Source organism: Impatiens glandulifera, unplaced genomic scaffold, assembly GCF_907164915.1.
Source record: "Impatiens glandulifera unplaced genomic scaffold, dImpGla2.1, whole genome shotgun sequence".
Classification (NCBI taxonomy): Eukaryota; Viridiplantae; Streptophyta; class Magnoliopsida; order Ericales; family Balsaminaceae; genus Impatiens; species Impatiens glandulifera.
The window spans coordinates 766,914-788,642 of record NW_025919140.1 but is presented as its reverse complement, the minus strand read 5'-3'; the positions used below and the strand labels follow the sequence as shown (position 1 = coordinate 788,642).

The 21,729-nt window shown below is 30.2% G+C and overlaps 1 protein-coding gene and 1 pseudogene across 1 annotated transcript; one reads left to right on the top strand and one right to left on the bottom strand.

The window, feature by feature from the left end:
* Positions 1-6,438: 6,438 nt before the first annotated feature.
* Positions 6,439-8,802, bottom strand: LOC124917593 (O-fucosyltransferase 20-like). The gene is made up of 5 exons (XM_047457986.1): positions 8,088-8,802; positions 7,825-7,993; positions 7,639-7,728; positions 7,001-7,546; positions 6,439-6,921 (listed from the first exon to the last, which is right to left on the bottom strand). Exons 1-5 carry the CDS (start codon positions 8,639-8,641, stop codon positions 6,691-6,693), a joined length of 1,590 nt encoding a protein of 529 aa, XP_047313942.1. The 5' UTR covers positions 8,642-8,802; the 3' UTR covers positions 6,439-6,690.
* Positions 8,803-13,244: 4,442 nt separating this feature from the next.
* LOC124917581 lies at positions 13,245-20,725 on the top strand (annotated as a pseudogene).
* Positions 20,726-21,729: the final 1,004 nt, after the last annotated feature.

Below are 21,729 nucleotides of genomic sequence, written 5' to 3'. Positions count from 1 at the left end.
TCCAAATAATTTGACCCAACACATTGTTTTGAAATCCTTTAAATGCTTGTTGAGTCATTAGACTCACTATGCTTGTGTGGTGTAGGTACTCCTCCTTAGATTTATATGGTAACTGGAGAGAATCCTTGGAGTGAAAGCAACTTAAAGGATTGAGTGTGGAAGGAGGGACCTTAGCTGATTATTTTTTGTGTATTTTTGTGAACTCTTGTTGTATGGCTGCATTTTGTTTTAAAACAGTCTAAGTACTTTGTAATGTTTCAAAACTGTTGGACCTTTTTGTAGTAAAGAACAGAATGTTTTATGGTAACTTTTGGCATCAAATGTTTATGTTTGTAAAACATGTCTTTAAATGATGAATTCACCTTTTAGCTTCCGCTTATGTGACAGTTTCTGGTATTTTATATGTTTAAACATGCTTAGGTTCTATCATCTCTATACTAGACCTGTAATTTAGATTTACAGACATTTCACAAAGAGTGCTTGAAATTATCGGGAGGGAAGTGGATGGGGGTCGGCGATGCACCATGGTCGGATGCGGAACGGTTAATATTCAGTCTACCAATTGGCTCGTGGTGTGGACTAGTGTCGATTGGAACGGAGGCCAAAGCCCGAGCTTTTGTTACGCTTGTGGACACGCCTTCGTTCTGATTGTTTTTGCAGCGTGAGCCTTTTGGCGTGCCTTGGCATCTTCATGCTTCAAGCACTGACCTATGGGCTCCCCATTCGACCCGTCTTGAAACACGGACTAAGGAGTTTGACGTGTGTGCGCGTCAACATGCGAGTAAACCCGTAAGGCGTAAGGAAGATGATTGGTGAGATCCCCTTGTGGGTTGTACCGCCGACTGACCTTGATCTTTTGAGAAGGGTTCGATTATGAGTATGCCTGTCGGGACCCGAAAGATGATGAACTATTCCTGAGCGGGGCAAAGCCAGAGTAAACTCTGGTGGAGTCCCGAAGCGATACTAACGTGAAAACCGTTCGTCTGACTTGGGATATAGGGGTGAAAGACTAATTGAACCATCTAGTAGCTGGTTCCCTCCGAAGTTTCCCTCAGGATAGATGGAGCTCGAATGCGAGTTCTATCAGGTAAAACCAATGATTAGAGGCATCGGGAGTGTAATGCCCTCGACCTATTCTCAAACTTTAAATAGGTAGGACGGTACAGCTACTTTGTTAACCGTGCCATAGAATCGAGAGCTCCAAGTGGGCCATTTTTCGTATGCAGAACTGGCGATGTGGGATGAACCAGAAGCTGAGTTACGGTGCTCAACTGCGCGCTAACCTAGATCCCATAAAGGGTGTTGTTCGATTAAGTCAGCAGGACGGTGGTCATGGATGTCGAAATCCGCTAAGGAGTGTGTAACAATTCACCTGCTGAATCAACTAGACCTTAAAATGGATGGCGCTTAAGCGCATGACCTATACTCGGTCGTTAGAGCAAGTTTTAGGCCCCTATGAGTAGGAGGGCACAGCGGTCGCCGCAAAACCTAAGGCGTGAGCTTGGGCGGAGCGGTCGTTAGTGTAGATCTTGGTGGTAGTAGCAAATATTCAAATGAGAACTTTGAAGGCCGAAAAGGGGAAAGGTTCCATGTGAACGGCACTTGCACATGGGTTAGTCGATCCTAAGGGTTGGGGGAACCCCGACAGATATCGCATTTCGCGCGTACTCCGTAAGGGAATCAAGTTAAAATTCCTGAACCGGAACATAGCGGCTGACGGCAACGTTAGAAAGTCCAGAGACGTCGGTGGGCGCCTTGGGAAGAGTTATCTTTTTTGTTTAACAGCCTTTCCACCTTGGAAACGGCTTAGCCGGAGGTAGGGTCCAGCGGCTGGAAAAGCACCGCACGTCGCGTGGTGTCCGGTAAGCCCTCGGCGACCCTGAAAATCCGGAGGACCGAGTGCCTCCCACGCCCGGTCGTACTCATAACCGCATTTGGTCTCCAATGTGAACAGCTTCTAGTCGATGGAACAATGTAGGTAAGGGAAGTCGGAAAAATGGATCCGTAACTTTGGGAAAAGGATTGGCTCTGAGGGCTGGGTACGGGGTCCTAGTCCCGAGCCCGTTGGCTTCTGCGGATTGCTCAAGATGCTTTTGCGGCGAGAGTGGGTCACTGTGTGTCGGTCGGGGACGGACTGGGAACGGCTCCTCATGGGGCCTTCTCCGAGTAGTGAACAGTCACCTCAGAACCGGTACGGACAAGGGGAATCCTAACAAGATATTCATAAAATTTAGAAACAGTTTACATTCCTATTGGAGTAAGTTCATAGGATTCTGCTATAGTTATTATTTTGATCATTATCATTCATTTATGACGCTTTTGACTTTCTTTAGTTGAATTTTGTATTATTTGTAGTGTAAAGGCATTAAAATTATCAATATTCTTTTCTGCACATAATATGATTTTTAAATTTGAATTTGAATCATTATTGATGTTAGACAACTTGTTTAGTGAATTGCAAGTACTCTGGATTAATTTTATAGTTATTTGATCCGGGCGGTCTAGAGGGAACCGTCGCGGCTCCTCTTTCTCGAGAATCCATACATTCCTTATCAGTGTATGGACAACTATCTCTCGAGCACTAGTTTAGGTTCGGCCTCAATGGGAAAAAAATGGAGCACCTAACAACGCATCTTCACAGACCAAGAACTACGAGATCGCCCCTTTCATTCAGGGGTGACGGAGGGATCGTACCATTCGAGCCGTTTTTTTTATGCTGCTTTTCCCGGAGGTCTGGAGAAAGCTCCAATCAATAGAATTTCGCTAATCCTCCCTTCCCAAAAGGAAGAGCGTGGAATTCTTTTTCCTTTCCGCAGGGACCAGGAGATTGGATCTAGCATTTATCCATAGAATAAGTAGTTAGGCATATCTATTTCTTCATACTTTGGCTTCTATGAAGGTTCTTTCTTTGCTACAGCTGATAAAAATCGTTGTTTTAGACCATACGATGCATATGTAGAAAGCCTATTTGTTTCTAGTATTTACTAGCGGATTTCCCCCCTTCTATAGTGAAGATAGTCGCACGTAATGACAGATCACGGCCATATTATTAAAAGCTTGTGGTAAGAATGGATTTTGTTTGTTATTTATAAGTTGTGTCAAGTAAAGGTTTTCTACTACCAAAATTTGTATGTTCCACATGTTTCTTCTCACAGGAAGAGGTATTAAGGTTATTATTTTAAAAAATTAAATTAATTACTTTATTGCCTCTCCATATGAGATGGAACAGGGGAGCAAGCAAGTTTTGGTAATAGAGGATCAAAAAGGAATTGTCATATCTCAATAATAGGTGGGGTTTGTTGATTCCTTTCCAACTTTATTTTATGGGAGTAATTTATTTCACTTATTTCTAGATAATTTAATTTAATTGAGTTTTATATTATAATTTAAATGTTTCATGTTCATTCTGATTAAGTGATTATCATTGTAAACATTGTTTTAACTACATGAGTTTTTTTTTATAAATTAAACTTATAATTCAAATATATAAATAAATTTTATTCTGATCATATAATAATAATTAATTTTGAATGGTTATCTTAAATTTGTATGGGATAAGAGCAAGAATTTTCATGTCCCATCACCACTATAAAAAAAAGAGAGGTAATTTCTATATATAGATAGCATTTATGAGTGTTGATTTGTTTAATGGGAATAATGATAAATCTAGGAATGTGGTTGAAGCGATTTTTCAAATTTAGGACTCTCCTAATATTTTGTCATTTATAGAACTCTCATTTTCTTGTTTAATTATATTTAAAACTGCCTCTAACGTCCGTTATTTATTTAACAATAATTTAATTTTTATTTATTTATTTCTTTATTATTATTCTAACTTAAATTATTTTTTCTTTCTTTTCTTCAAACGATTGGCGTCCATGCGCGATTCGGCAACCAACAGGCGACCTCGACTGACCTTGTTCTTCATCAACGTCTTCTTTAAACAAATAAAATCAGCATAAACATAATACATTATCAATGTTCAAATTAGCTGATAATTTTCGCATACTGATGTAAATTCTTTAAGTTTGTAAGACTAAAGTAGCCTATAAACAGAATACAATATGTTTCTTAGCAAACGGATGTAAGTAAGGTGAAATAATATGAAATCAAGTGAAATATTATGAAATCAGTCTGTCATTTCAAAAATAAATAAACAAACAGAATTGCATACTGATGCAGTAACTTTAAATCAAATCATATTTCTGAAAACATAGAAACTTAAATTTGAGATAAGACTAAACAAACAGATTTGCATATTGATGCAGTAACTCTAAATCAACCCATATTTCTGAAAACATAGACACCTAAATTTGAGATAAAGACTGTAAATGCAAATAAATTCATTTTGGGGATCCATTCATTTTGTAGAATAATGAAATAGATCTTGAAAGAATTGAAAAAATAGAAGGACTGAAAATAGAAGAAGAACTGTAAAAAATAGAAACCTAGATATGAGATAAGGACTGAAAATACTTGTAAAAAGAACAGATGACGGAGAAGACCCGTCAATAAAGGAAGTGGTGGACGAAGAAGGAAAACAAACGATGAAGAAAAATCATGATGAAGAAGACGTTGATAAAGAAGAAGGTTGGTCGCGGTCGCCTGTTGGTTGCCGAATCGCGTGCGGACACCAATTGTATGAAGAAAAGAAAGAAAAAATAATTTAGGTTAGAATAATAATAAAGAAATAAATAAAAATCAAATTAATGTTAAATAAATAACATACGTTGTACATTAGAGATAGTTTTAAATATAATTAAACAATGAAAGGAGAGTTTTATAAATGACAAAATATTAGAAGAGTGCTAAATTTGAATATCATTATTCCCTTTGTTTAATGTGAAAATATTAGATCATCTTGTTCAGACCATCGTCATCTTCTAGATAGTAAGCAAAGGCAGTATATAACTCTAAAGGGTGGATGAGATTCCTGGCCTCTCAAATCCTAGAACAGGCTAGCCTCCCAACTAAAAAAAGAATCATGTTTTAATTACGTATATATAAGAAATTTTATGGTCATCCAAGAATTGGTTTAAAAAAATTAGTTGTATTTCTTTTATACTAGTTAATTAGTTACCAGAAGTTATTATTCAATTATATTATTTTGGTATACAGATTGATGAGTGCATAACTCAAAATGATTTGGTATACGGATTGATGAGTGCATAACTCAAAATGATTTGGAAGGTCATTCAGAAACTAACTTCAACAAAAAAAAAAGAAATATAATTCTTAAACTAAATTTTTATTAATTATTGTAATGTGATTAAATATTTGTTAATCTATATGCGAGTTTAATGATGATGAAAATTTGTTAAATGTTATGTTTGCTTATTTAGGTAATATATTAATAATTTTTTATTAAAAATTTAAATTTCGAAGTCATTTGTAATATTTTTCTTCTTGTTATTAATAGATTTAGTAAAAATAAAAATAACATAGTATCCTTTAGCGATGGTATTTATTCTTGTGGTCACATTTTTAGCTACAATATTTATTCATGTGGCCATATTTTAGCTATAGAAGCAATAGTGACGGCTGGCGACAAAACCTTTTATTGTGGCTATTCACTTTTATCGACAGTGAATGAGCAATAACGACTGTGTTTTCCGTCGTTATTGATTTACTTTATACTAATGTATTCACATGCCTAGCAGGATTCAAATATTGGTCTTTATTATTTATTAGGTAACATGAACACTTTAACCCCTAGACTACTTAATATTATTAATTTATATTTGTAATTTTGTGTATAAATATATATCATTTATATGACTAACAATTCAAAATAAAATCACTCGAAATTTTATTCTCTAACATTAAAAATAAACTTATAAGAAATATTAAAATGTTGCAAGTATATCTACATATGTATTTAAAAATACTTGGTTGAATTTAAAACGTAAAAGTTATTAAATTTTAGTTGGTTAAGATCTTGCACTTGAAAAGTATAAAGTATATGTTGCAAATTAAAGACTTTTATATGCATTTTTAATGAACCACCCCATGTTTTTCGAGGACGGTGTCAACCCGTAAACCAACAATCTGACTCGTTAACACTATAATAATGAGTTGTGCGTTGGGTGTGAGAACCCGATAATCTATAGTTAAGTATTATTTTATCATCTTAGAGTTTTCGTTTGAGACAATTTTTCTTCGATTTAACCCGTAGTTAATTAAGTATAGAAGGAAAATTATTTTTGTATTTCTGTGTCCTGATCACTAATAAATAAATAAGTTTATTTTTTTATAATAATATAAATTTTTAATATATTAAAATATATATTATATATAAAAAATTATATAATTTGATTATAGTTTTTTTTTTTTTATAAGATAATATTACATACATTGTGCCAAAAAAATAATAATAAATAGGGAGAAGGCAAATTGAGATTCCTAGTTATCATCAAAGAAGAAAGATAAGTAAAAGAAAAAGAAATGTGTATATGTTATTATTTATTATACAAAAGAATTGACTTTTTTTTTACATGGTATATACAAATCCAATGCAATAAGAGACTTTACATATCAAATTCACTCGAATTCTTGTAATAAAAGAATAAAAGAATCAATCTGCAAAAATTCCATCTTTAACTCTCCCGTGTAACCGCCCGCCGTGTTCATGAATTAATTACAAGTCAGTCTTCATTAAGGACTTTTGCTGTCCTTCTTCCCCCGGCTTTATCACCGATGATCATTACACATGCATCCGCTGACGGGGAACTTTGTGACATCTCTCACCATTTTTTCCGTCGATATCTCCGGTTGACCCATGTTATCACGGTGAAGATCCACCATAATCCCATTAAACTCTTCCTCACTTAGAGATGAAGATGACGAATTCAAAAAGTAAGGCAACATCTGTCTTTTGTTGGGCGTTATGAATTTCTTGTGCCCTGCATATGCCCTATGTCCCTGTTGTTTTTTCCTTCTTTCTTTAGTTCAAATTGAATTAACTAAAGCAACATATTTGATTTCATTTAATATCAATTACCTGTATGGCATGAGCCATGTTTCCGCCATGAGAAGCCATGAAAACATCACTCTTCTCAGCAACAATATAATCAATCGCCGCCATTAAAGAAGCTCTGTTCTTAAACATGTCCAATTCTCCTTCCAAAGCAAGTTCTTCTTTATTAAACAAATTAGGAAACTCCTTTATCAATGGCATCAATGCTTCTAATTTCCCACCAAACGGTTCTCCACCTGCCCAATAAATTCTAGCATCTTTTGGAGCTCCAAGTGCCTTAATTAACCTCGTCACTTCCATCGCATTTAACGGGCAGAGTCCAGAAAGGCGGCGTTCATGGGCTGTCATGTTTGTTTTCGAAGTTAAGAGCTCCGGTCTCAGCTCTCTCTCACGGCGGATGATTTCATCGTACTCCGGTTTCAATCCGGGCAGGCAACCCGTCCTGACCCATACATCCTTTTCCATTCTTAAATGAAGAGCTAGGTAAGGTCCTTTGCTTCTCATTCTTTCTGCAAGCTTATTTCCTAATTCCAGAATCTTCGGTGCAAATTTAAGACTCTCAAATGCAACCTTCATTAGAATTTAGAACAAACAATAATTTGAATCAATACCCACTAAATATTTAAGAATATTCAAAGTAATAATTCATTAGTTATTATTACCTTGCATCGAAGTTTTTGAAGATCCGATGGAAGGTTTTTAGAAAGCCTCGAATCAAGACCACGTAATAGCAATACCCCATCTCTCCTAAACTGTTCATCATCAAAATCATCATCATCATGATCAGCAGCAGCAGCAGCAACAGAAACAGTTATTTTAAAAGTGTTGTATATAAATGTGTTAGTTACCTTTCTGAGATAATGCGATCGGATCCACTCCGGCGAGACATTTGCCGGCATTCTCTTATCCTCCACCGGCCTCGACATCAGATGAGTTGATGGGAGTGATGAAACTATATGGATATCATTTGACAGAGATTTCTTGAAATGATCCAGATCGAATATGTCAGAGAATTCACTGTTTACAGAAAGAATAAACAGATTCAATGAAAATAAATTCAAATTGATAATTTCGAATTCAACAATTAATAAGATTATAAGAACAAACCTACCTGTCATCTCCCCAAATTACATTGACTTGTAAGGTTGGAACAACAAGAGTGGCTCCAATAATTCTAGCAATCACGACTGCATCAACAATTTGATTTCTCTGTTGATTCATTCCGCCGGAGACGACAATCATCAAATACTTTTTCCTGTCTTTAACAATCTCACTGCTTGCTTTTCTATATTCACGACTGAAATCCAAACAAGGTCTATACCCTTTCCCATCCGGTTGTTTCCAGAACGCCATCTCTGTTTTCATGACTTTCTCTCTTGTCGGAGCAACGACGAGCTTGGAATTCGAAAACCCATCTGAAAATGGAGGATCTTGATCACGAGTGAGATAGCAGGGTTCCAGATTGAACCACATCTTTAACATTCCAATGAAGGTGAATAGAAAGAGGGACAAAAACCAGAACTTTGGACTTTTCCAGAATCTGGTATTGCTGCAGGAAGATTTCTTAGGAGAGAGAAGGAGTGATTGAAGAGATGAAGATGAAAGAGTTCCGATGATCTGAGAAGGTACTGATATGTAAGCTAACTGCTTCTTTTGCTTCGTCATCGTAATTATATAATACCCTTTTTCTCCGTCGACCAAAAACAGTGAAGAATTGATTGAGGTGTGACCGCCGGAGAGGAGTCTTGACGTTTTTATGGTGGTCGCCGGAAAGTTATGAGAGAGAAGAAACTGCGGGAGGGAAGAGGAGATGCATACCGCGTTTGGTAAAAGCGTATTTAAAAAGGAGCAGTCAGAGGTGACAATCAGGCGTTATACTTTTTTTTCTTTATCATGTTTTAATGGTCAAATAATACTGTAGCACGTGTCACATTTCAAGCTTACAATATAAGTCTTGTTTGGATACCTTTCTTTGACCTTATTTAGCAGGCCGCCTTGATGATAAGAAATTTCCTATATAGGTTTTTATTAATTAATTATTATAAACCACCCACAATTACAAACGCTAACTAATTAGAAAATTAAGTATACTTGATCATTTTAAATTTGCATAAATAAGGATGGTAGTAATTTGAATAAGCTAAATACTACTTAAATACTTAATAAATAAGTTAAATCATTCTAATCCTAGTTATATATATATTCTTCACAAAGGTTTTAAGGTTGAGTAATTTTCCATGATTGGATGCATAACTTTACCTAAACTGGTTAGTAAGGTTAAAATATAAATTAGAACCTAAATGACACGATGAATTGTAATTTTTTACTAAAAAAACCCTTAAATTGAAGTAGTTCTAATTAAATGTTAAATTAAATAAAACTGTCTTATTTTTATCTTTTTCTTAATTATATATATTTTTTGTGTTTAAGAATTATTTGTAATTGTTATTTGGTTGTATATTTAGACGATGAATTAAATGCTAATTAGTTACAAGAAAAGAAAAGTGGAGCTCTTTATTTAATTTAAGTAGAGGAGGGGTGTAATAAATTATTACTAAGTTTTAAGTCAACTCAACATAGCTCTATAGTTATAGTTAATATAATAAATTTAATATAATATACTATGGAAGGGAAGGAAAGGAAGGTGAGTGTGTTGTATTGCCAGCTTCTTGTTATAAGATAATTTAATATTTCAATATTAATTAATAGCTAAAAATATAATTTAATAAATTATTTGCGCGTTTGACCGTAGTGGCTCATTTCTTTGTAGACAACTAGACATCACCGTAGAACGGTACTCCTCCCCATAACTATATATACAAAATTGACCAGAATGCCCTGCCATCATATCGGTAAAAAAGACTTGGCAACAACTAATTAGATTTTAATTGAAAATTTTGCATTCGTCACTTTCACCCACAAATAAATATGGTTTAAATAACCATTACTTTATGTATTAATCTGTTATGATATCATTTTCACATTAGATATTAGGAAATTTATAATTATAAACACAGGCACTAATTAGTTACTGCTTCGTTCACAGTAGTGGCGTAATTTGGTGGCCAAAACCCCAAATCAATAAATCGAGTTTGGAGAATTTTAAAACGAAATCCAAGGGTACAAACGTCAATTACGTTATCAGTTATAGTGTTAGCATGATTATCACGTCCATAAAAATTATTAATTGTCAACATATGTGTGACTGTCTCGTGTAGGTGTAGGCATAAATTATTTCAATTAACCATATAAATTTAAAAAAAATTAACTATATATTAAATAACTCAAACTAAAATATGAAATTAAGACAAAATTCTAATTTACAGTCAATGATTTTTAATTGTTAGAAAATTTTTAAACAGATAATTAAACTAAAATAACACTTACACTCAAAAAATGAAATAAAAAATATAAATATGATTTTACCTTTTTTTTTCTCTTCTTCTTTTGATTTGTTATTTATAATGATCTGAATGTATTGCTAAACAATAAATTATGAGTTTTTTTAAGGAAATAAGTTTGAAATTTATGTTACTAGTTTGTTTGGTCATTTATGTATGACATCAAATAATTTTTCATTTTCTCTTTATTTTGATTTTTAATCTCTTAAAAAACAAACAAATCAATATTAATATAAATTTATTAAATTAACATTAATATATATATATATATATATTAGTATATTTATTTATTTATTTATTTGTTTGTTTATTTATTATTTATTTTACTAACGCGTATATAAAATAATAATTTTAATAATAGATTAAATCATTTAAATTTAACTTATTTATCAAACTATTTTTTATTTTATTAATAATAGTAGTATAAAATAAATTATTTTAGTAGGCTCCAAAAATTTATTTAAAAATATAAATTAAAAAAAATGAATGTCAAAAAAAAAATAATAATAATAATTAGATAGTTGAAAAGAAATAAAAAAAATATTATTGAGTTTTAGGTCAAATTTAGAAAAACAACCAATATAAAACTAGCTCCAAATTAAAAATATCGATTAACTATGTTTTACACTAAAACCTTATTTGATCGGGCTATTTGATGGGTTTTTTTGAGTGTTTATTAAAACAATTCTGTTTGGAAAAAATATTAAAAAAAATGAAAGTAAGTTATTTAAATGTTTAATTGGTTTAATTAGTTTAATTATTAAAATAATATTTGTTATTTAAAATTTAAAAATATGTATTGTAATATTTTAATTATGAAATTAGTTATTTAACATTATAATTTGATTGAAAACTATTAATAAAACTAAATAAATTCTAAAGTAATTCCAAAAAACTCATTATATTTTAGATTTTAACTGTAACCCAATTATTTCATTATATATATATTTTTAACCATCAAATCACTCTATTCATTAATTAAAATATTTTTATTTTAGTTTTATAAAATTTAAATATTAAAATATACTATAACAATTTATCAATTAAAAATTCAAATAACTTAATTTTCATTTAATTACTAAGATTCATGATAAAAATCCTAAAATAATCATTTTTTTGGATTTGGTAAAAAAAATGATTTATAAATAAAAAGTAAGTTATTTTGGTTTTAATTTATTTAATTACTAAAAATGAATTTTTAAATTTAAAAATTAAATTTAATATAAATAAATGAAAATTATTTTAATATTTTAATGAATGGAATAAGTGATTTGATAATTAAATTGAGTGATATATAATTTTTTTATAAAAAAACTTTTAAAAATCTAAAAAATAGAAACCAAATAAAACAAGTTCTAATAGATTAATTTTTTAATCTCAGTGACTTCATTATTTATATATAAAGTTATTACTCAAATCTAAATTATAAAATTATTCAATTAATCAACCAAAATAACTCTGACATAGTGTCACAAAAAATAAGATCATCATGAAAACCTAGAACCAACATCCTAGATATCTCAATTCATATGTGAATTATGAAAAGTTTGCTGAAATTGTTTTCAAAAACTATTTTTAAATCCATGTATAGCTATATTTTTTCATCATGTTTATTTTGTTATGTTAAAATGTCAAATTAGGATAAGTTTTTTTTTTTTATGCAGTTACTTATGATTTCTTTAAAAGTATCTTCTAACCCTTATACTAAAAATTATAGAAATTATGTTCTATAAAAAACTATAGGTATTATGTTCTATACAAAACTATGAATTTTAATTATACAGAGTTGTGGTGATAAACAGTGGAGGATCTTAGAGGGTAAGAAGGGGCTTAAGAACCCTCTAACATTTGTGAAAATTTTAGGTTTAATTTATACAAATTAATTGTTTAAAGATAAAGTTGAATATATAATAAAATTAAGAATTTATTTAAAAATTCAATAAATAAGAGGCTAATTTCAAAAACTTTAACCATATAAATTATAAATTCATAATTAAATTAGGTTTACAGACTCTCCTTCGACAACCCGATGCCCCGACCTGAAATCTTTTGTCATCAATCTTGGAGACGACACACTGATTTGATATCTAGTAAGTGGTAATGTTATAGGTTTATGTTATTATTCATTCAATCTTCAAATGCATAGGTTATAGGTTTATGTTATTATTCATACATTCTTCATATGTTCTGTATTTTATTATTTATTCATTAATTCCATTCTATTTCTTCAGAACAATCAGAACATAAGAGGTTGTTTGGTTTTTGTTATGTATTTCATTATTAGATTAATACTGGAATTGGTTAGAACTTAGGGGAATTAGAACTTAGGGGGTTTCAAATGTTGTATTTCCTCTTGTTATGTTTTTAATCAATCATTCAATCAAAAAAATGATAAACAGTAATCAAATTTGATAGATTTTATTTAATTATTGTGTTTATTTTTTGTAATATAGGTAACGAAGAAGTATTTAAAACGAAGTATTAACTCTTCTAAAAGTTCTAATGAAGAAAGTAATAAGAATAAACAATCTTGCGTTCAATTCGACCCGGATGAGGTTATTAGTGATCCAGGACTACGCAAACCGATTAATGAATTTGATATTTCTATTAGTGATCAAATTCGAAGAAAATATTTGATTAGAGGTCCTTGTTAACCATTTGGTGATAGCTATCCTCAAAAACAATTTGGTATAAAGCATAGGAGCTTTCAAGACGCTTGGTTCAAAAGGTTTACATGGTTAGAGTATAACATTTCAAAAGATGTTGTATTTTATTTTTGGTGCTATCTATTTGTAAATTCTCACACATGATGTCGAGTTAGAGATGGGGCATTTACTAATTTAGGAATACGTAATTGGAGAAAAGCAATGGAAATATTTAATAAGCATGTTGGTGGTGTAGCTAGTATTCATAATAATGCAGGAACAAAACTTGAGACTTTTCAAAATCAGAGACAAAGTCTGTCACATTTGCTACTACCACAAGGGCGCGTAATGAAGGTTGCGTATCGCACTCGATTAACAACAACTTCGGATGTTACACACTTTCTTTTGAAGCAAGGTTTACCTTTTCGTGGACATGATGAGTCATTTAAATATTTAAATAAAGGTAACTTTTTAGAGTTGAATGTCGAGGTTTCCAAGACAATTATTGATAATGCCCTAGAAAAAAATCAAATGAAGTCTCGAACAATTCAAAAGGATTTAAGACGAGCTTGTGCCAATGAAGTCACAAATATCATTTTTAATGATATAAGAGACAATGTATTTTCTCTTATGGTTGATGAATGTAGAGATAATTCAGTTAAAGTGCAAATATGAGTTGTTTTAAGATACATGAACAAATCTGGTTATGTTATTGAAAGATTTCTTGTTGTTGTGCATGTGTCTGACACTTCTGCTATTTCTTTGAAGAAAGTTATTGATGAATTATTTGCGAAACATAAATTATCATTATCAAGATTGAGGGGCCAATGATACGACGAAGTCTCAAATATGCGAGGTGAGTATAATGGATTGAAGGTCTCATATTGAAGAAAAATTCACCAGCAATATGTGTCCATTGTTTTTCTCATCAACTTGAACTAGTTGTTGTGGAAGTTGTTAAAAGTAATCGAATTGTAAATGATGTTTTCCAGTATATTACTCTGATTGTAAATATTGTTGGTGCTTCATGTAAAAGAAAAGATAAATTCAGACAAGTTGAACATGATAGACTCTTAGAAGGTTTACAGAAAGGAGATATTGTTAGTGGAAAATGAAAGAACCGGGAAATCAATTTAACACGGACAGGAGATACTCGTTGGGTTCACATAATATCACTATTCTTCGTTTGATCTCTTCGTGGATTTCTGTTTTAAAAGTGCTAGAAAATGTGTATGATGATGGTACTAATGATGATAATAGTGGTATGACAGGAATTTTGATTTATAAGATGGAGAATTATGAATTTATATTTGTGATGCATTTCATGAAATATTTGTTGGGGATCACAAATGAATCGTCACTTGCTTTACAACAAAATTATCAAAACATGGTACTAGCTGTCAGTTTGATTAAGACGATGAAAGATAGGTTACAAAATTTAGAGAGGAAGGATGAGAGAAACATTCAACACATTTGTACTAAGCATATGATCCTAATACCGAATATGAAAGAAAATATGAGAACTCGTGATCGAAACAGACGTAATGGGCAAATGATTACTAATTTTCATCACTATCGTGTTGGAATGTTTTGTGAGGTATTAATTTTTATCACTCGTGGTCAAATAATCTATTGAATTTTATTATTTTCTAATAGCATTTTTTATTCGTTTTTTTATATAATTATAGGTTCTTGATACGATGATTCAAGAGATGAACAATCGTTTTTCAGAATCAACTACGAAGGTACTTACTTGCATTGCTTGTTTAGATCCAAATGACTCATTTTCTCAATTTGATATTGGTAAAATACTCTACCTTACTGAACTTTATCTAGAGAATTTTTCGTTAACTAACCGTATAGTACTTGAGAAACAGCTTCAGACTTACATTCAAAATTAAATGTACGAAATGAACTTTCTACGATTCAAAATTTGGGAAGTCTGGTTAAGAAGATGGTTGAAACTGGGAAATATAGAGTTTTTATATTGGTATATCGGTTGATTGAGTTAGCATTGATTTTACCTATTACGACTACTTCTGTTGAAAGGGTCATTTTTGTGATGAAAATTATCAAGACTGATTTACGTAATAGAATTAGTTATGAGTGGATGAACGACAGTTTGATGTATACATCGAGAAGGAGATTTTTGTCACAATTAAAAATAAACAAATTTTACAACATTTTCAACAAATAAGCACCGGAAGAACTCAATTGTCTCCATTTGTTTGTAAGTCTAGTAGTAGTTTAATTATAAAAGGATAAATATTTTATTAGTATCGAAGTGATTTTGTATCTTTATTATTATCATTATTAATTATACTTTTATTTTTGATATAGTAAAAAAAATTTATACTTGATAAATTTTGGAGCAATCGTAAATTTGACTCTGGATTCGCCACTAGTGACAAATACATATTATAAATAGAATTGACGAATGAAAAACGCGTAGGACAATTCGAGTTTAGTTTCGGTAGTCCAATCCCAAATTATGTATTAAATTAGATTTTCGAGTTAAGCTTAGAAAATACCGTCCATTGAATTATGTGTCCAAACATGTTGTGGACTTTAGGGATGGACTCCGAAAAGTGTCCAATCAAATATGTGCTCAAAACGTTCCCAAATTTACGTTCCCAAACTGTAGGGATAAGCTCTAAAGAGTTATGGGAAAATATGTACCCAAGATTATTACTTTACTACCACCACAATATCATATTTATTATTTTTTTGGATTTTGTAAAAAAAATGATTGATAAAAAAAAGTATGTTATTTGGTTTTAATTTGTTTAATTAAAAATGTATTTTTATATTTAAAATTTAATATAAATAAATTTAAAATATTTTAATAAATGAAAGGAGTGATTTTATAATTAAATCTAAAGTGATATACAATTTTTTTTTTTATAGGAACACTTGTAAAAATCAAAAAAAAATTAAACAAGTTCTAATAACTTTTTTTTAATCTCTTATTTGATTATTAATATAAAGTTATTACTAAAATCATAAATATTTAAATTATAAAATTATTTAATTAATCAACCAAAATAACTCCACTGTAATTTTATATAAAATATAAATAATTTACTTTTTATCAAATAGAACCAACCTCCTAGATATCTCAATTCGGATGTGAATTATGAAAGAGTTACTTTGCTCAAAGTCTAAAGTGTTGTTGAGAAAGAGAGACACGAGATATAGTTTAACTATCATAATTAGACATGATTAAGAAGCTTGAGAATTTTATTGAAGTAGATTTTGAAAATGAGAAAGAGGATCTATAATTTAACATAACATGAGAGATCTATTTAAGTCTTATATTTTAAAAGTTCCTCAAAGAGAAGTTGATAACCAAATCAATTAGAAAATGAGAAAAGGTTAGAAAAATTTACCTGAAAAGAGAAATATATAAAATTTATAGTGATATTAACTATACTAAAAAATAATTAAGAAGACGAAATTAGAAAACAAATAGAAATCCCGATTTCCTCATCTACCAAATTTGAAGGATTGATTAAGTTGAATTATGTAATAATTGAGATTGAATAAGATGTTATATTTCATTTTTTTTATTTAGTTCGTCCAACTTTTTTATAATTAATTTTTAAACGAGTTCCACTCTTTTTTTTACAATCTCGGTAAAATAAAATGTTTACAAAAAAATTATTTAATTTACATGATCCACCTTAACATTTAGTTATGTCACTTCTTAATAAAATAAAATTCATATTAATAAGATTCAACCTAGAAATACATTTTTTTTCTACATAGAAGTGTAAACTTCGAAGGAAAGAGATTGAATCGAATCGAATCACAAAAGAGATTCAACTTATTTTTTATTTTTTTTAGTTTTTAGGTAGCAAGGAATTAGTTGGTGAAGAACAGCTAGCGACAGCCGCCATACAACCTGGCAGGGAATCCTACGTGGTAGATGGAAGTTGACATTTTATTATTCTGAGCTAGTTTGATTTTGGGTATTTTATAGAATTTGTTTTTTAAAAGATTTTATTGATAAAAACATTTATTTGAAAATTTTATAAAATGAATCATTAAAATGTATTTATATTTATTTTAATTAATTTAATAATTAAAATGGTAGAATGTAATTAGAGTTTTTTTTAAATGTCAACAAATTAATATGGAAAGTAAACTAAATGATTGATGATGATGTTGGTAAGCATATAAAATAGAATTGTGGCAACGAACATTCTCGGCTGTGGGTTCTTTATATTTTATTTTATAAAATAGAATAAAAGAAAAGTTTTAATAATATAATGTTTGACGGCGACCTACTGAAACAATACGAAGCTGGCACATATTTGTCTTCTTTTCGTTCGCTGCAGGTAGTACCTTTTAAGGGCTTGTTTGGTGTTTGTTATTTGTTTTTTTAAATATTTTTTTGATTAAAATATATATTATTTAAGTTAATGTCTTCTTATCTTATATTGAAAATTTAAATTTTATAAATATATAAAATAAGAATATTCTTGTATTTTAGTGGATAAAAAGAGTGATTATATAGATGAAAAAAAATATAATGAGATACGAGAGTTATGGATAAAAATATCAAATAATCCACCTCAAAGATCTCTTACAGCTAGTTTGATTTGGGTTTTTTAGGATTTGTTTTTTTAGATTTTATAAAGCTCATTCGGATTGAGGTTATTTGAATGACCTGATGGGGAAAAATACAAGTGAATGATTTTGAGGAGGTGATAATTATTTTTGATAAAAAAGATTTAAAGAGTATTGATATATAAATAAAATAAAAAATAATAATTTAAAATCGAAGATTATTTTATTATTTTGATTAATGAATTGAGTGATGTGATAGATGATGCAAGAATGCAATAATGTTTAATTTTGTTTGTGTTATTAAAATAACCCAAATCGAACAAGCCCCAAGTTTTTATTTTATAAATTCTATCTTATACATTAGTACTATTTTAACAACTAAATTACTCATTTTATTCACTAAAATATGAAAATACATTACTTTATTAAAAAATCATTTTTAAGTATAAAAAAAATTATAGTTATTTAACAATTAAATATTTTAAATAATCTACATTTCAATCAATTTTATTTTTTACAAAATCCTCAAATAACCTAACAATTACAAGCCTTTAAGCTCGTTTGATTTTGGATATTTTTATTTACAAAGTTTATTGGATTTTTGAAAACTCCATCACATCGACCATCAAATAACTTATGTTATCAAATAAAATATTATTTTTTTGTAATTGTTTTTTAAAATTTAAATAAAAAATATTTTGATAATTTATTTTAAACAAATCTTAAATACCACAGTATTTATCAAACAAAATATTTATAGATAAAATCCAAACAAATTAAAAAAATCCCTTAATTAAAAGAATAATGATATAGGGAGCGACTCCACATTAATACCATGGTGTATTTTTTTTCTTTACAAAAATAGCTCATTTTTCTCTTCCAATTTTCACAAAGCCCTAGCCATTTATCTCCTTCCATTTCCGCCTTGTCTCTGTATCTCGACTCTTCATCTTTTTTCCATTCTACAACTCTTTTTATAAAAATCCAAAGTGAAGAAACGACTACCGCGAAGAAGACGACTATCACGAAGAAGACAATCGTGAAAAAGACTACCCTTCCTCAAACACTGAGTTCTTAAAACGAATTTGTAATGGCGGATCATCAGACAAGTTCCTCTAAATACTAAATACGTTAACAAGTATGTCGAAAACTTAAATGTAATATTTATAAAATTGAACTGTAATGTGTTTTCAACTTAACTGTAATGTCGGATAAACTGAAGTGTAATGTCATTTAAATTGAACTGTAATATCTTATAAACTGAATTGTAATATTATTTAAACTAAAATATAATGTGTTTTAAACTAAACTATAATTTTTATTAATAAACCAATCGCTATTTCCCCACAAGCCTTTAGAAATTGTTTATTAACAATCTCTACTTCCCCAAGCCTTTAACGATTGGTAAATAAACCAATCGCTACTTCCCCACAAGCATATAACGATTGATTAATAAACCAATCGCTATTTCCCTTCACTAATTGGTCATCAATCAATCGGCGTTACCTAATAAGGTAACACCGAGAGAGCTTATGTAAATTGAGAGCGATTGGTCTATACCGATTGGTAAGGTGATAAGTACCAATTAGTATATGGTGTTTTTTTAATAGTGCTCACCATTTTTTCGTTACTCAAGCTAACATTCCCATTTCCGATTCATCTATCAATGTTCTCGCATCCACATATAATAATTACTTTTAAAGGGATTTGAACCATAGTCTTGAGTATGAAATGTTAATATTTTAACCACCAGACCAATTACAATTGTTAAAATAATTTTATAATTTTGTGTATGTATATATATTTTGTAAGTTACATTTTGAATAACTATATATTATATAATTTTTTCATGCTCTTACCCAAAAAAAATAATTATATCTCTTATAATAATGTTAAATAAAAATATTTTCGTTAATAATGATATATATATATATAGACTCATATATATATAACATTATATATAATAAAATAAATAAATTTCCTATCCTAATTTTATTTATTAAGTAAAAGACACATTGAATAAATATTTGCAAATTATAGTAATTTTTTTGTTGTTAATTTTTTTTTTTTTTATCTTTTTTGTGTGTATCTCATGCGAATTTACCAGTATTTATTATAATGCTTAACTCAAACCTCTATTACAGAGTTCGACATAAATTTTCACATTTACTTCATCTACCAATGTTTGCGCACCAAAATATAATAATTACTTTTAGAGAGATTCAAACTTTTGTTTTAAGTATGAAATGTTAACACTTTAACTAGTAGACTATTTATGATTGTTGAAAGAATTTTATAATTTTGTATATGTATACATATTTTTATAAGTTACAAATTATATATATATATATATATATATAATATATATATTGTTATGAATGTCGCGCGTTTATCAAATTTTGTGTAAAATTTAAAATATAAAGTTTTATTAGCTTAGTTCGTTAAAGGCTTTTACTTGTTTTTGTTAGGTTGCAAATTCGAATCATACATATAACATTTTTAATTTTATTTTTAACCATTTTAAATTTATGGATGGATCAACCCACGATTCGACTCAAGTATTCATTTACTCTCACATATATATCAAAATTAATCACAGCTTTTGTCCCAACAAATTCAAATTAAGTATTATTATATGTATAGATAACGAAATTATAATGTATGGAGGAATCTTATTATTTGGCTAGTAGGAGGAGTATTTGTGTTATAGAGCGAGGTGGCCCATCCTGAAAAAAAATTATAATTTTATCGTATAAAGATGAAATAAGCTACTAATTTCTTAATATTTTAATTTAATTCATTACTTTTTCTCTAATCCATATAGAATGGGGAAAATGTGTTTTATTCATAATTTTTTTTTGTTATTTTTAAGCTCACACCAAATCTTTTTTAAATTCATCACAACTACATGGATTTGTCTCTAGAGGAGGATCAACGTGACCTCCACCTCAAGGGCTTCTGTCCGATTCTTGCATGGATGGGGTACGAGGATAATGAGTTGGAGGACTAACATGTCCTCTAGGGCAGCTACCCGATTCCTATGCCGATGGGATAGAAGGAGGAGGACTAACGTGACATATGCCTCCAAGGATGCTGTCCATGGATTCGCTATGAGGAGGAGGACAACATGACCTCTACCTCTAGGACTGCTGCCCAATTCTTGCGTCGATGGGCTAAGAAGAGGACTAATGTGACTTATGCCTCTGGGTTGCTGCCTGAATCTTGCATGGATAGGAGAAGATGAGGACAAGTTGGATGACTAATATGACCGCCTCCGGGACTACAGCTGTCTGATTCCTACGTGGATGGGCTAAGAGGAGGAGGAGGACTAACGTGACTTATACCTCAGGGTTGTAGCCCATTGATGGGCTACGAAGAGGAGGACTGACGTGACCTCCGCCTCCTGGTTGCTGCCCAATTCATGTGTCGATGGGATAAGAGGAGGAAGGCTAATGATCTATGCCTTTAGGATTGCTGCCCGGATCTTGCATGGATGGGTAAGGAGGACTAGTTGGAAGACTAACATGACCTCCTCTGAGGATAGTGTTCGATGCATGTGTCGATAGGCTAAGAGGAGAAGAACTAAAGTGACCTCCGCCTTCGGGGCTGTATCCAATTTCTGCGTCGAAAGTCCTTTGTGAACTACACCTCTAATAATGTGACCAACTCTCATTTCATGATATCATTATTTTGCTTTCCTTCAATGGTATGAACTTCATTTGACATAACTATCATTAATGTTAGGATTATGATGCCATGTTTAATTTCTAACTTATCCATTTCTAAATTCAAATCAAAGTACTTCTAATAAATAATAACTCCTATGGATGAGAATTCAAATATAAATAGTGGGAGCAAAAGAAATAGAGTGGTGATATATATATATATTTTAAGAAGTTTTGGTAGATAGATCATATATTATTTTAATAAATAAAAAAAAGTATGAAAGTAAGACAATTCTTTACTATATTGAAAGTATGTTTTCAATTAAAGACTAACTACACTTTTATTTAAATCAAATAAAAAGAAAGTAACACTTTTTCCATAAAACAAATTTATTAAATAGAATGTGAGAGAATATAAAAAATATAAAAGAGAGACTGAGAAAAAAAAAATATAGGGATAGGGAGAGATC